The sequence below is a fragment of the Crinia signifera genome, chromosome 4 (genome assembly GCF_055691185.1).
Source record: "Crinia signifera chromosome 4, ASM5569118v1, whole genome shotgun sequence".
Taxonomy (NCBI): Eukaryota; Metazoa; Chordata; class Amphibia; order Anura; family Myobatrachidae; genus Crinia; species Crinia signifera.
The window spans coordinates 267,302,790-267,318,788 of record NC_139220.1 but is presented as its reverse complement, the minus strand read 5'-3'; the positions used below and the strand labels follow the sequence as shown (position 1 = coordinate 267,318,788).

Below are 15,999 nucleotides of genomic sequence, written 5' to 3'. Positions count from 1 at the left end.
GACAGCATACAAACGGCGGGCACTGGGGGGGACAGCGTACACATGGCGGGCACTGGGGGGGGGGAGGCAGGGTACATACAGGGACAGTGACGGAGGAAAGGGTATGCACAGGGATAGTGGTGTGGGGGACAATTGGGGGGACATGGTGCACACAGGGATAGTGGGGATGGGGGACAGGGTACACACAGGGACAGTGGGGGGATGGATTTACCTGGGTGCAGCTGCTCCTCTGATGGCCCGGGTGGCTGCTTTCTGTCTTCCGGGTGGCAGAGGCAACTCAACGCCGGGGCTTCACCAGACTGTTAGGGCTGCAGGCTGTGGAAGTGGCTGAACCGAGTCCCGGCGGCAGCATGGGGAGGACAGAGTCTGAGCAGGAAATATAATAATAATAATTATTACAATAACAATGCGTACACACGGGGGGCACAGCGTACACATGAAGGGGGGGGCACAGCTCACACATAGGGGGCACAGCATACACACAGGTGGGGCACAGCGTACACACGGGGGGGCACAGCGTACACACGGGGGGCACAGCGTACACACGGGGGGGCACAGCGTACACACGGGGGGCACAGCGTACACACGGGGGGGCACAGCGTACACACGGGGGGCACTGAGGGGCGATTGCGTACACACGGGGAGGCACTGAGGGGGGACAGCGTACACATGGGGGGATGCACTAAAGGGGCACTGCATACACACGGGAGGCAATGAGGCACTGCGTACAAATGGGGGGGCACAGCGTACACACGGGGGGCAATGAGGGTGGACAGAGTACACACGGTGGGCACCGAGGGGGGACAGCGTACACATGGGGGGCAATGAGGGTGGACAGCGTACACATGGGGGCAATGAGGGTGGACAGCGTACACACGGGGGGCAATGAGGGGAGACAGCTTACACACGGGGGGCACTGAGGGGAGACAGCGTACACACGGGGGGCACTGAGGGGAGACAGCGTACACACGGGGGCACTGAGGGGAGACAGCGTACACACGGGGGGCACTGAAGGGAGACAGCGTACACACGGGGGGCACTGAGGGGAGACAGCGTACACACGGGGGCACTGAGGGGAGACAGCGTACACACGGGGGCACTGAGGGGAGACAGCGTACACACGGGGGCACTGAGGGGAGACAGCGTACACACGGGGGGCACTGAGGGGAGACAGCGTACACACGGGGGGCACTGAGGGGAGACAGCGTACACACGGGGGCACTGAGGGGAGACAGCGTACACATGGGGCACTGAGGGGAGACAGCGTACACACAGGGGGGGCACAATGTACACACGGGAGGCAATGAGGCACTGCGTACACACAGGAGGGGCACAGCGTACACACGGTGGCACTGAGGGGGGACAGCGTACACACGGTGGGCACTGAGGGGGGACAGCGTACACACGGTGGGCACTGAGGGGGGACAGCGTACAAACGGGGGGCACTGAGGGGAGACAGCGTACACACGGGGGGCACTGAGGGGAGACAGCGTACACACTGGGGGTACTGAGGGGGACAGTGTACACACGGGGGTCACTGAGGGGGGACAGCGTACACACGGGGGTTGCACTAAGGAGGCACAACGTACACATGGGAGGCAACGAGGCACTGCATACACACGGGGGCACAGCGTACACACGGGGGCACTGAGGGTGGACAGCGTACACACAGGGGGGGCACTGAGGGTGGACAGCGTACACACAGCGGGCACTGAGGGGGGTCAGCGTACACACAGGGGGCAGAGCGTACACACGGGGGGGACTGGGGGGACAGTGTACAACCGGGGGGGCACTGGGGGGGGGCAGCGTACACATGAAGGCACTGCAGGGGTACAGCACACACATGGGGGCACTGGGGGGGTACAGCGCACACACGGGGGGGCACCGGGAGGGGCACAGCGTGCACAGACGGGGGACAGCGTACACACGGTGGGCACTGAGGGGAGACAGCGTACACACGGGGGGCACTGAGGGGAGACAGCGTACACACGGGGGCACTGAGGGGAGACAGCGCACACACGGGGGCACTGAGGGGAGACAGCATACACACGGGGGGCACTGAGGGGAGACAGCGTACACACGGGGGGCACTGAGGGGAGACAGCGTACACACGGGGGGCATTGAGGGGGACAGCGTACACACGGGGGTCACTGAGGGGGGACAGTGTACACACGGGGGTCACTGAGGGGGGACAGCGTACACACGGGGGGTGCACTAAGGAGGCACAACGTACACATGGGAGGCAACGAGGCACAGCATACACACGGGGGGCACTGAGGGTGGACAGCATACACACAGGGGGGCACTGAGGGTGGACAGCGTACACACGGTGTGCACTGAGGTGGGTCAGCGTACACACGGGGGGCACTGAGGGGGGTCAGCATACACACGGGGGGCACTGAGGGGGGTCAGCGTACACACGGGGGGTCAGCGTACACATGGGGGGGAAGCGTACACACGGGGGCACTGCAGGGGTACAGCACACACATGGGGGCACTGGGGGGGGACAGCGTACACACGGGGGCACTGGGAGGGGGACAGCATACACACGGGGGGCACTGGGATGGGGACAGCGTACACATGGGGGGCACTGGGGGGGCGCAGCGTACACACAGGGGGCACGGGGGGACTGCGTACACTCGGGGGGCACTGCGTACACATGGGGGGAACTGGGGGAGGGACAGCGTACACATGGGGGCAATGGAGGAGGGACAGCGTATACACACGGGGCACTGGGGGGACAGCATACACACACAGGGGCAACAGCATACACACAGGGGGCACGGGGGGGCAGTGTACACATGGGGGGCACTGGGAGGGGGATAGCATACACATGGGGGGCACTGGGGGGGGGGCAGCGTACACACAGGGGGCACTGGGGGGGACTGCGTACACACGGGGGGCACTGGGGGAGGGACAGCGTACACACGGGGGGCACTGGGGGAGGGACAGCGTACACAATGGGGCACTGGGGGAGGGACAGCATATACACATGGGGGCACTGGGGGAGGGACAGCGTATACACACACAGGGGCAACAGCATACACACAGGGGGCACGGGGGGGGCAGTGTACACATAGGGGGCACTGGGGGGACAGCGTACACATGGGGGCACTGGGGGCCGAACAGCGTACACACGGGGGGCACTGGGAGGGGGACAGCATACACACGGGGGGCACTGGGAGGGGGACAGCATACACACGGGGGGCACTGGGATGGGGATAGCATACACATGGGAGGCACTGGGGGGGGGCGCAACGTACACACAGGGGGCACTGGGGGGACTGCGTACACACGGGGGCACTGCGTACACACGGGGGGAACTGGGGGAGGGACAGCGTACACATGGGGGCAATGGAGGAGGGACAGCGTATACACACGGGGGCACTGGGGGGGACAGCATACACACACAGGGGCAACAGCATACACACAGGGGACACGGGGGGCACAGCATACAAACGGGGGGGGCACTGGGGGGAACAGCATACACACGGGGGGCACAGCGTACACACGGGGGCACTGTGGGGTACAGCGTACACGGGGGGGGGCACTGGGGGGTACAGCGTACACACGGGGGGGCACTGGGGGGTACAACGTGCACATGGGGGGGCACAGCGTACACACGGGGGGGCACTGGGGGGGTAAAACGTACACACGGGGGGGCACTGGGGGGGTACAACGTACACACGGGGGGGGGGGCACTGGGGGGTACAGCGTACACGCGGGGGCACTGTGGGGGATGACAGCGTACACACGGGGGCACTGTGGGGGATGACAGCGTACACATGGGGGCACTGGGGGGGGACCACAATGTACACACGGGGCACTGGAGGAGAACAGCGTACACACGGGGGGCACTGGGAGGTGGACAGCGTACACACGGGGGGCACTGGGAGGGGGACAGCTTACACACGGGGGGCACTGGGATGGGGACAGCGTACACGGGGGGCACTGGGATGGGGACAGCGTACACACGGGGGGCACTGGGATGGGGACAGCGTACACATGGGGGGCACTGGGATGGGGACAGCGTACACACGGGGGGCACTGGGGGGGGTTCAACAGCATACACACGGGGGGCACTGGGGGGAGACAGCGTACACATGGGGGCACTGGGGGACGAACAGTGTACACACGGGGGCACTGGGGGACGAACAGCGTACACACGGGGGCACTGGGGGCGAACAGCGTACACACGGGGGCACTGGGGGGACAGCGTACACACGAGGGGCTCTGGGGGGACAGCGTACACACAGGGGCACTGTGGGGACAGCGTACACACGGGGGCTCTGGGGGGACAGCGTACACACGGGGGCACTGGGGGGGAGACAGCGTACACATGGGGGCACTGGGGGACGAACAGTGTACACACGGGGGCACTGGGGGACGAACAGTGTACACACGGGGGCACTGGGGGGCGAACAGCGTACACACGGGGGCACTGGGGGGCGAACAGCGTACACGCAGGGGCACTGGGGGGCGAACAGCGTACAAGCGGGGGCGAACAGCGTACACACGGGGGCACTGGGGGGCGAACAGCGTACACACGGGGGCACTGGGGGGCGAACAGCGTACACACGGGGGCACTGGGGGGCGAACAGCGTACACACGGGGGCACTGGGGGGCGAACAGCGTACACACGGGGGCACCGGGGGGCGAACAGCGTACACACGGGGGCACTGGGGGGCGAACAGTGTACACACGGGGGCACTGGGGGGCGAACAGCGTACACACGGGGGCACTGAGGGGTGAACAGCGTACACACGGGGGCACTGCGGGGCCAACAGCGTACACACGGGGGCACTGGGGGCGAACAGCGTACACACGGGGGCACTGGGGGGGGACAGCGTACACACGGGGGCACTGGGGGGGACAGCATACACACGGGGGCACTGGGGGGGACAGCATACACACGGGGGCACTGGGGGGGGGGACAGCGTACACACGGGGGCACTGGGGGGGACAGCGTACACACGGGGGCACTGGGGGGGGCAGCGTACACACGGGGGCGCTGGCTACATACAGGGACAGTGGGGTGGGGGACAGGGTACACACAGGGACAGAGGGGGATGGATTTACCTGGGTGCAGCTGCTCCTCTGATGACCAGGGTGGCTTCTTTCTGCCTTCCCGGTGGTCCGCAGGCTGTGGAAGCGCCTCAGTCCCGGCGGTACCATGGGGTGGTCAGCGTCTGGGCAGGAAACATAATAATAATAATAATATTAAAGGGCACAGCGTTCACATGGAGGGGGGCACAGCGTACACACGGGGGGGGGCACAGCGTACACACGGAGGGGGCCACAGCGTACACACGGAGGGGGCCACAGCATACACACGGAGGGGGCCACAGCATACACACGGAGGGGGCCACAGCATACACACCGAGGGGGCCACAGCATACACACCGAGGGGGCCACAGCGTACACACCGAGGGGGCCACAGGGTACACACCGAGGGGGCCACAGGGTACACACGGATATCTTTCTGATGTGTGGCCGGCATTATGCTGGCCACACATCAGACCAACTTCAGACCAACTTTTTCAAAACACTTCAAACCTCCAACATGACAGTCCAACTAAAACAGTTCCCCACACATCTAACCAACTTTTCTTCTAACCAGTAAACTTTTTTTTTTTTTAGTCCATCCAACTTCTGTCCAACTTCTGATGTCACAGAAGTAGGTGGACAGGTTCTGCCTACTTCTGTTTTTTTTTATTATTATTATTATTATTATTATTATTATTATTATTATTATTATTATTATTATTATTATTATTATTAATATTATTATTATTTAGTTTAAAAATAGTTTAATTCCAAGTGAGAAGTGAAAGTAAATGAAATTCTCTGCCTCACACACCAGGGAGTATCCTAAAATGTACATGTATCTGTATAAATTTGCTAAATGCTAATAATTTGTAACAATCTTTCTCAGTGTTCCAACACTATCGCTCATTTTAACCCTAAATCAGTCATATATAACAATGTGCTCATTGTTAGATATTATATATACTGTATATATATATATATATATATATATATATATATATATATATATATATATATATATATATAATATCTATCTCCCCAAACAATGAAATAGAAATAAAATTCGCCCCGTGCCCTCATGAGTCAACTCATGTACCCCTAAAATACAAATGCACCAACTGTGGTTCTTTTTTTTAAATCTTGTTAGATGAGTGGTCGGGGAACTGGGGTAAAAATGAAATTCCTGCAGGTAATGGACGATTGCACTGCCAAGTAGGGTGACCAACTCATCCCTTTAACATACCTCCCAACATGACCCTCTCCAGGAGGGACACATTGCTCGGTACTTGTGTACTAGCACGGCGCCCATCGCATCGCAGACCATATCGCATGCGATGCGATGCGATATCGCCCGATATAGTACAATTTTACAATTTTAAAATTGTATGCCATACAATGCGATGACATGCGATTATAAATTGTATAAGCACCCTAATGGGTGCTTAAAATGCTTAAATGCACCCCCATGCCACCTCTCAAGTATAAACGTGAACCCGAAGCGTGGCGAGCGCAGCGAGCCCGCTAGTGGCGGCGGTACGCGTCCTACGACCTTTTCATACCTCCACTATCCACGTCGGCGTGGAGTTGAGAATAGAAAGTGTGGCGAGTGCAGCGAGCCACCGAGCCCGAAGTGTGGCGAGCACAGCGAGCCCCGCGAGGGGAGGCGGATACCTTCACAGGTATCCGCCTCCCCTTGCGGGCTTCACAGGTATCCGCGTCCGCTCGCCACGCTTCGGGCTCGGTGGCTCGCTGCGCTCGCCACACTTTCTATTCTCAACTCCACGCCGACGTGGATAGTGGGGGTATGAAAAGGTCGTAGGACGCGTACCGCTGCGCTCGCCACGCTTTGGGTTCACGTTTATACTTGGGGGGTGGCATGGGGGTGCATTTAAGCATTAGGGTGCTTATACATTTTATAATCACATGTCATCCCATTGTATGGCATTGTATGCCATATTCAATGGCATACAATTTTAAAATTTTATGCCATTGTACAATATCGGGCGATATCGCGTCGCATCGCATGTATGGCATGCGATGCGATGAAAAAATCGTGCGACTGATTATCGGGGCGCCGTGCTAGTACACAAGTACCCATTGCTCTGTTCCTGGACTTCCCTCATAATGTATGATTGCCATCACCTGTTTTACACAGGTTAATTGATAAGAAAGATGCTTCAACACAGGTAATGGCAATCATTAATTAAGGAAGAAGTCCAGAAACAGAGCAATGTGCCCCTCCTGGAGAGGGTCATGTTGGAAGGTATGCTTTAATCCGGGACACATATTAATTACACAGGTTCTGTGGCTGGCTTTCACCTGGTTTTAAACTGCCACACCTCAAGGCTCCATTTCACCTGGTTTTAAACTGCCACAGAACCTGTGTAATTAATATGTGTCCCGGATTAAAGGGAGGAGTTGGTCACCCTACTGCCAAGCCACAGCTGGGCATGTGTATGAAACTATAGGAACCTATATGAAACTATATGCATGCCAGGCTGTGTCTCGGCAACACGCCCGTCCATTACCCCCTGGAGTTTTATTTCATGGTCCGTAGCGGCAGTACTGAAACAGTGTGACAGATGGGCAAAAGCGGTGGGCTGCCCCAGCTGTCTTCAGAGCGGGTTCGTGGCTGTTTGAAACCTTGCGCCAGGTCACCAGCCACCGGAGCTCCTATTGGCTGGTGGCCTGGCGCGAGATTTAAAACATCTGCGGACCCACCCTGAAGACAGCCGGGAAGCCCACAGCTCTCTGCACGGCTGTCAGACTGCTACTCCCTTGGCAGCAAGCATAAAACCTCCTTAGAATCGAGTATGACACCCATGGCATCAAGCAGGAAGCCACTAGATGCCAGGGGCATCATAATAAAAGTTTTATTAGCAGGTTAAACCCTATGAGTGCGTGGGCATGTGTAGATAGATAGAGCTGATGTCAGTGCTGGCAGGGTGGGTGTGGATTCAATGTTAGACAGCACTTAGGTTGACAAGCATTAGCTCGACACTGTTGGGTCGACATGCAGTAAGGTCGACATGGCTTAAGGTCGACATGTGCACTAGGTCGACATGGGGAAGGTCGACAGGTCACAAGGTCGACATGGGGTTTTTCACAGTTTTTTGTCCCAAATGTCGACACATGGACACAGGTGGAGTTGAACTGCAGCCCCTCGCAACGCTCGCTTTGCTCGGCACACTATTATAATCTTACTAGTGGATGATAGGGCATGAAATACCGCCTGTCAGTACATGCCGGCTCAAAGAGCAGTGAAAAACCCCATGTCGACCTTGTGACCAGTCGACCTTCCCCATGTCGACCTAGTGTACATGTCGACCTTGTCCCATGTCGACCTTAAGTCATGTAGACCCAACGGTGTCGACCTAATGCTTGTCGACCTAAGTGCTATCTGACAAATGACCGCTTCTTTCCTGGGTCAGGAGGTTCTACTGTCACTGATGGGTTGGTGGGTGGGGGGGGGGGGGGGGGGGTACAGCTGTCTGGTCAGTGATAGTGGGGGGGGGGTGCAGCTGTCAGGTCAGAGCAGTGATGGGGGGGTGTCTGAGAGCTGGTGTGTGCGCAGTGTGCAGCTTACTCACTGACAGGTTTAGCAGCGGCATGGACCTGGCTGGAGCAGGATGGCAGTGGCAACGAGGATCCTCCTAGACCCAGCAGCTGGAGGAGCTCCATGGCAGTCAAGGACCTTGCTGGAGCAGGACAGCGGTGGTGGTGTGGACCCTCCTGCGTAGGAGAAGGAAGAGAGAAAGATGAGAAGTGTGTGGGGGGGGGGGGGGGACAAAGGGAGAGAGAAAAATATGAGGGACAGCAGGGGACAGAGAGGGTGACAGGTGGTGGAGGAGAGAAGATCATGTGAGAGAGAAAGGGGATGGGTAGAGAGCGGAAAAGAGGAAAGGGGGAGAGCCAGTGTGGTGAGGGGGAGTGAGGTGATGGGTCCAGAGGTGAGAAAAAGTGAGGTGGCAACGGGTCAGGTGACGTGGGACAAGGTGGGTGATGAGGTGAGAGCGGTAGTGATGGCGAGGACGAAAGCTGGTGTAGTGACAGACAGCAAGAGTGGGTGTGGTGGTGGGGGGTGGTGTGACGGCAGGCGCGGGAGAGTAAGGTGTCGGCAGACGAGATGGGGTGAGGTGATGGCGGGCAAATGGGGGAAAGGTGGCAGCGGACGAGAGGGTGTGAAAGGGAGGGATGCGGTACAGTGACAACGGGGGATGCAGGGATGGACAGCAGGGACAATGACAGAGGGGGACACAGGGACAGTAACAACAGGCACAGTGACAGCGGGGGATGTTGAGGACAGTGACCGCGGGGGGGATACGACAGCAACAGAAGGGGACTTAGGGACAGTGGGTACAATAACAATTGAACACAGTGACAGAGGAGGACAAGGGACATTGACAGAGGGCTACAGCGAGGAACATGTGGGAAGTGACAACAGGGGATGCAGGGGGTTGTGACAGAGGGCACAGTGACAGCGATGGACATGCGGGCAGTGACAGTGGGGGACATGAGGACAGTGACCATGGGGGGTAGTGACAGAGGGGGGGGCAAGTTAGTCACAACAGCGACAGAAGGAGACTCAGGGACAGCGAGTACAATAACAATGGAACACAGAGGAGGACACGGGACAGTGACAGAGGGGAACAGAGTGACTGAGGGGGACAGTGTCATACAGGATATAAGTAGTGACAGCGGGGACACCACTTACTTTCCGTGTGGCCACTCATGCAGCTCTGTCTCCCGCACAGCCAGGTCCCGGGTGACCGCTGTCCCACTGCCGGCTCCCGGGTGGCCGCTGTCCCACTGCCGGCTCCTGGGCAGCCACTGTCGCAAAGCCAGGTTCCGGGCAGACGCTGCCCCACTGCTGACTCCCGGGCGGCCGCTTCACGACAGCCAGGTCCCGGGCAGACGCTGCCCCACTGCTGGCTCCCGGGCGGCCGCTACACGACAGCCAGGTCCCGGGCAGACGCTGCCCCACTGCTGGCTCCCGGGCGGCCGCTACCCCACTGCTGGCTCCCGGGCGGCCGCTACATGACAGCCAGGTCCCGGGCACCGCCAGGGGATGGGTGGAGGCTGCACCCTGCAGGGGATGGGGGAAGCCGCCGGATGACAGGTGAAAGCTGCAGGGTGATGGGGGTGCTGCGGGGGGGGGGGGGGCTAATTATCACACAGCGACACCCTCACCCACCCTCATAACCACTGCTAATTCCACTAATACACAAAATAATTTCAGTTTGCGAGCAGGGAGTCGGGAGTCGGCCATCTTGGTACACTCAAGTGAAGCCACTCTGAGTACACTCCCTCCTTGTGGCTTCTGCGGCTGCGCAACAAGTTGAAACCTCCTATCTCTATAATGGGGGACGTTTCACTAAATTATAAAAAAACTGTACCTATCTGAAAATCCTCAACCCCAAAAGGCACTCCACTGGGACAATATCTACCTAATAAAACAAACCCCAAGTCTCAATTGTTCCTCTACCCTGAGTTATGCCTTCCCAAAAAAAACCTCATAGACTAACATGAGTGACAAAGTGTCATTTCGCAAGTGTCAGAAAAAAACTGACAGTTGGAAGTTTAGATCGCTCCCAATTGGTCATTTTTTAATATTTCGCCCTGAAATTTAGCAGGCAGCACCGGTTGACGATTCTACGCGTACATGCCAAATTTCAGCTCAGTACGCCCAGTCACTTTTGAGGTGCAGTCCCTCAAACACCATGCCCCCATCCGAAAAGTTCCCTATGGGAAAAATCCGTTCGTTGGATTCAGCCTTAATATAAGGGCACTACCGTGCCCTTATAATATATGTGTGTTATCCTTGGATGAGTGGCGCCACTTTATGCTTTAATAGATATATACAAAAAACAACAATATTCCCTTATTGATATAGGGTGTCAGCCCGTCTTAAAGTAACAAAGTACCGGTATAATACTTATAGAAAAATGTGCAGGGAAGGAATAAGACCTTGTCGACTAATTGTTGTGAGAAGTAATAAATAGTATATAAAAATATCAAATATAAAAAATTTATTATGACAATATAAGACAAATATACAAAAATGACCAGAGGGGGGCGGACTGCTATGAAATCAAACTTAAAATATTAGGGAGTCAAGGATACATAAAAACATATATAAAAAAGTTTTTATATATAAAAAGGGGGAATGGGATATAAAAAGTACAAAATACAATGGATAAAAAGTAGAATAGTAATAGCAGCAAATTCAATAAAGAACGCTTATCTTTTTGAGAAGGTAGGAGGTCAGATACCCGACGCGTTTCGTCTATGTGACTTCTTCAAGGGGTCAATATATATATATATATATAGGTCCAAGGGAGTCCGGCACTCTGTAGCATGAGACAACTAGCTTCGGTGCGCATCCAAAATTATAATACATATAAGTCCAACAGGTGGATGTCACTTGAATATAACAATGAACAACAGGAGGCAATAAGTTGGTCAACATTTCAGGGGGCTTCCCCTTTTATCAAGACCTGAATACAGTATGAAAAGCAAACATATATATAGGAAATAAAGACTTACAAATCTGTGCACCCGACACCTTGGCCACGCAGCCCGTCCGGGGTCCGGTGACGTCACTCGTGGCTACACCCCGATGCTAACCAGACTTCATGGCAACAATGTGCTGAACGTACCTCCGGTGCAGCCTACCCACTGGGAAATGTCCATAGGGCTGTCAGTGCTTAATGCTGGCGGCCGGACTCCTTCTGGGGACCAGATGTACACGGATGGCTGGAAGCATCTGTGAAACAAACAATAAGTGATAAATACAAAAAGGGAATGAAGACTGTGGATACAGGCATATTGTAAAACGGCATGACATGATAATGGGTTAAGAGAAGTACATGGCACACAATTAAAGAGCACAAAGCAGGGCAGGGGTTACACACTGTGCAATAAATCTGCCACCCGATTACTGTACATCGGTAAAACCACTCACCAGATTAAAGAAAGAATAGCTCTACACAGGTCCCACATTCGTGCAGCCATTGAGGGCAGGGCTGCAGATCAACCTGTAGCGCGACACTATAAAGAATTCCAACACAGCTTGTCTAATATTACATTTAAAATGATTGATTGGGTGCCCCCAGACAGAAGAGGTGGCGACAGGGGTCGCACTCTGCTTCAGAGAGAAGCCTTGTGGATTTTCACTCTTCAAACAGTGCACCCGAAAGGACTTAATGAGATGCTTTCATATACTGCGTTCTTATGAATTATCTTTTGTCTCTTCCCTATCCTTTCCATTGTTCTCATTACACTGTTCTGCCCGGAGTTCATTCAGTTAGACACAAAGTGGATTGCCAATTTGTTGGCTGATATATTGCATAGTGTGTACCCCCATTGCATTGGCGTTTTCTCTGCCAAATCAGCGTATTGCCAATCGGGTGGCAGATTTATTGCACAGTGTGTAAACCCTGCCCTGCTTTGTGCTCTTTCATTGTGTGCCATGTACTTCTCTTAGCCCATTATCATGTCATGCCGTTTTACAATATGCCTGTATCCACAGTCTTCATTCCCTTTTTGTATTTATCACTTATTGTTTGTTTCACAGATGCTTCCAGCCATCCGTGTACATCTGGTCCCCAGAAGGAGTCCGGCCGCCAGCACTAAGCACTGACAGCCCTATGGACATTTCCCAGTTGGTAGGCTGCACCGGAGCTACGTTCAGCACATTGTTGCCATGGAGTCTGGTTAGCATCGGGGTGTAGCCACGCCCCCGGGGGTGACCGGCGGTCAGCGCGGACGAGCACGAGTGACGTCACCGGACCCCGGACGGGCTGCGTGGCCAAGGTGTCGGGTGCACAGATTTGTAAGTCTTTATTTCCTATATATATGTTTGCTTTTCATACTGTATTCAGGTCTTGATAAAAGGGGAAGCCCCCTGAAACGTTGACCAACTTATTGCCTCCTGTTGTTCATTGTTATATTCGAGTGACATCCACCTGTTGGACTTATATATATATATATATTATATATATATATATCTCTGCACACCAGGGGTTAAATTGGTGCTGTAGAGGTGGTGGAACTCATTTCACTCTGCCCATTAAATCCTCCCTCCTCTCTCCCCTTTAGGTCAAGCCAGGGCCAGTGGTGGGGTATTTGGCACAACCTGCAAACTATAATGCTTTTCTGCTAGAATTACTGTGCAGGGCCAAGGTGGAGGTTGAACTAGTTTCACCCACCACCAGAAGAGGTGGAACTCAGTTCCACCCCCCCCCCCCCCCCCCACACACTTTAACCACTGCTGCACACACACATAAATTTCTTCCCTGTGGATAGAGGCACCCAAGAAAACAATAGCTTCTCTTTTTTAGCAGCCACTTAACTCCCTCACACAACAGGACGCCATTATTTGGTTGGCATTCTAGATAGACAGGGAGATGTAATATCACAGCCTATATACTGCAGCAGGGACAGCACTGTGCCTAGCTCTGGCATTTGGTGGCTTCAGCCTGCATGTGAGATCTCATGAGACTCATGAGATCTTGCACATGCCCAGTGATCTGATCCAGGAGGTAAGCTACAGCGCATCAGCACTAGGCCGATGTGCTGTGGGGGGTCTGGCAGTTTTCACTCCCTCAATTTGACATCCGAGATGTTAATAAATCTTGTTGCTGCTTCTTCCTGCTTCACCTCGGTAAAGAGCACTAAAATGTAACAGGCAACTAGAAGTGGCATATTAGCAATAAGTCATCTATGTTTATTTGGATCTTCTCTTTCTTTTTACTCTTCAATAGCGGTGGACATCATTCAGAAATTGGCACAACACTCTTTGGAAAAGTGTGTTCTCACAGCAATGGAGCAGTACTTACGGTATAAACAGTCATTCTCAACAATGAAACCTATGTATCTCTTTATTCGGGATGCAGTTAAAATCCCGGCGGTCGGGATCCCGGTGTTCAGAATCCCGACTCCGGAATCCCGACCGCCGAAATCCCGACACTTTCTCCCTCCGTGGGTGTCCACGACACCCCTGGATGGAGAATAAATTAGCGTGCCGAGCGTAGCGAGGCACCGGGCCCGCTGCGTGGCGAGCGCAGCGAGCCCGCAAGGGGGGGCGATCCACGTCCCCCCCTTGTCGGGATTTCGGCGGTCGGGATTCCGGCGTCGGGATTTTAAACGCAGGGATCCCGACCGCCGGGATTTCATACTGAATCCCTTTATTCCAAAGAATGTTAAAAGAAAACACACACACAGAAAAGTAAAACTTTATTACATACACTTCCACACACCTCACTTTTACACAAATATACTTACCGATCCAGGATCCAGCGCTGGTCTCTCTGCAGCAGAGCCGGTCAGCCCGCACTATCAGCGGGCTGAACCGGCTTTCTCCGATGGAGCTAACAGCTTCTGTCGCGCTGTCCCAGCGCAACAGAGGCTGAGAGCGTCTTCGCTTATGCGTCTCCATGGAGACGCATAGCTCAGCCAATCAGGGCTGAGCTATGCGTCTCCATGGAGACGCATCGCCCAATCACGCTCTCAGCCTGTGTCGCGCTGGGACAACGCGACAGAAGCTGTTAGCTGCATCGGAGACAGCCGGTTGTCCCCGCTGTCAGTGCGGGGGTAGCCGGCTCTGCTGCAGAAGGGAGACCAGCGCTGGATCCTGGATCGGTAAGTATATTTGTGTAAAAGTGAGGTGTGTGGATGTGTATGTAATAAAGTTTTACTTTTCTGTGTGTGTGTTTTCTTTTAACATTCTTTTTACAGGTGGACTACAAGTCCCAGCGGGCCCATTAATGCCCCGCATGCTGGGACTTGTGGTTCTCCAAGTCCCAGCCTGCGGGGGAGGTCTGCTGGGACTTGTAGTTCTCCTGTATAAAGCAATGTTAGGATTGAAAGATTTTACACCATCAGACCGGCGTCCACTGGCCAGGGACGCCGGTGACAGCCCCGGGCTTCAGCCCTGGATGGGTGAAGCCTTGGGGGGGGGGAACCCTTTATTGGGGGGGTCCCCACTCCTCCAGGTACCCCGTCCAAGGCTGACCAGCCACGGTGCTCATGGTACGGCCGGGGGACCTTATGTAAAAAGTGTCCCCCGGCTGTGGCATGACACTGTGGGCTGTTGGAGCCCGGTGCTTATTTAAAAATATAGGGGACCCCCAGATTTTTTGTCCCCCGTATTTTTGGAACCAGGACCGGTCCAAGAGTCCGGGGCTGGTTTCAGAAATACGGGGGACCCCTACGCTTTTTGTCCCCTGTATTTTTGGAACCAGGTCCGGCTCAATGAGCCCGGGGCTGGTTATGCTCAGGAGGGGGGACCCCACGCAATTTTTTTTTTTTTTTAATACAAACCCAAAATCGCACATAAGCTCAAATTCTCACATTTTCATGCCTAAAAATCGTACATTTTCATGCCGAAAATTCGCCCTTTATCGCACTCAATCGCACTTTTCTTGCCGGAACTCGCACCTCATTAAATATGCGAATCCAAGGCAAAAATGCGATTTGAAAAAAGTGCGATAATGGGCGAAAACCTGACGTGCGAAAAACTCTCATCCCATAGAATGTCACCCGTGGTCTCTCGCCTATTGCATTTGTGTTGGGTGCAAGTTGTGATACATTCAAATGAATATCACATTCACCTATTTTTTTAATCTCCTCTACAGAACATTCCAAAGTAGCAATTCATGTAATTATGGCCAAACACACGGCTATGATGGTGCAGCATTGTGATGCAGCATTGCATGGGGCCATGATACCACTATGCACTACGAGTTACATCAGCACACCATCCCTCATGCCCAATGCCCATTTCACCAGGAAACATACTCGACTACCCTCCCGGAATGGCCAGGTGACAACCAAAAAAACAGGTGGCTTTCCCGGCACCTGGAAAGGATGGCAAGTCTCCTGCATACCCCTGGACACCCCGCATTCCTCTTGGTTGCCCACTTACAGAGCACAAGTGAGTTGACAAAT

At 54.8% G+C, this 15,999-nt stretch overlaps 1 protein-coding gene and 1 long non-coding RNA gene across 5 annotated transcripts in view; one reads left to right on the top strand and one right to left on the bottom strand.

Moving 5' to 3' along the window:
* Positions 1-15,999, top strand: part of LOC146075349 (disintegrin and metalloproteinase domain-containing protein 9-like) — a 93,615-nt gene that overhangs the window by 43,315 nt on the left and 34,301 nt on the right. For all 4 annotated transcript variants that reach the window (XM_083184495.1, XM_083184494.1, XM_083184496.1 and 1 more), the window contains one exon: positions 13,815-13,890. In XM_083184495.1, coding sequence (XP_083040621.1) covers positions 13,815-13,890 — 76 coding nt within the window. The remainder of the gene's footprint in view (positions 1-13,814; positions 13,891-15,999) is intronic.
* LOC146072585 (uncharacterized) lies at positions 218-8,733 on the bottom strand. The gene is made up of 3 exons (XR_014473203.1): positions 8,640-8,733; positions 5,080-5,189; positions 218-366 (listed from the first exon to the last, which is right to left on the bottom strand). It is a non-coding gene; the product is annotated as an uncharacterized LOC146072585 (long non-coding RNA).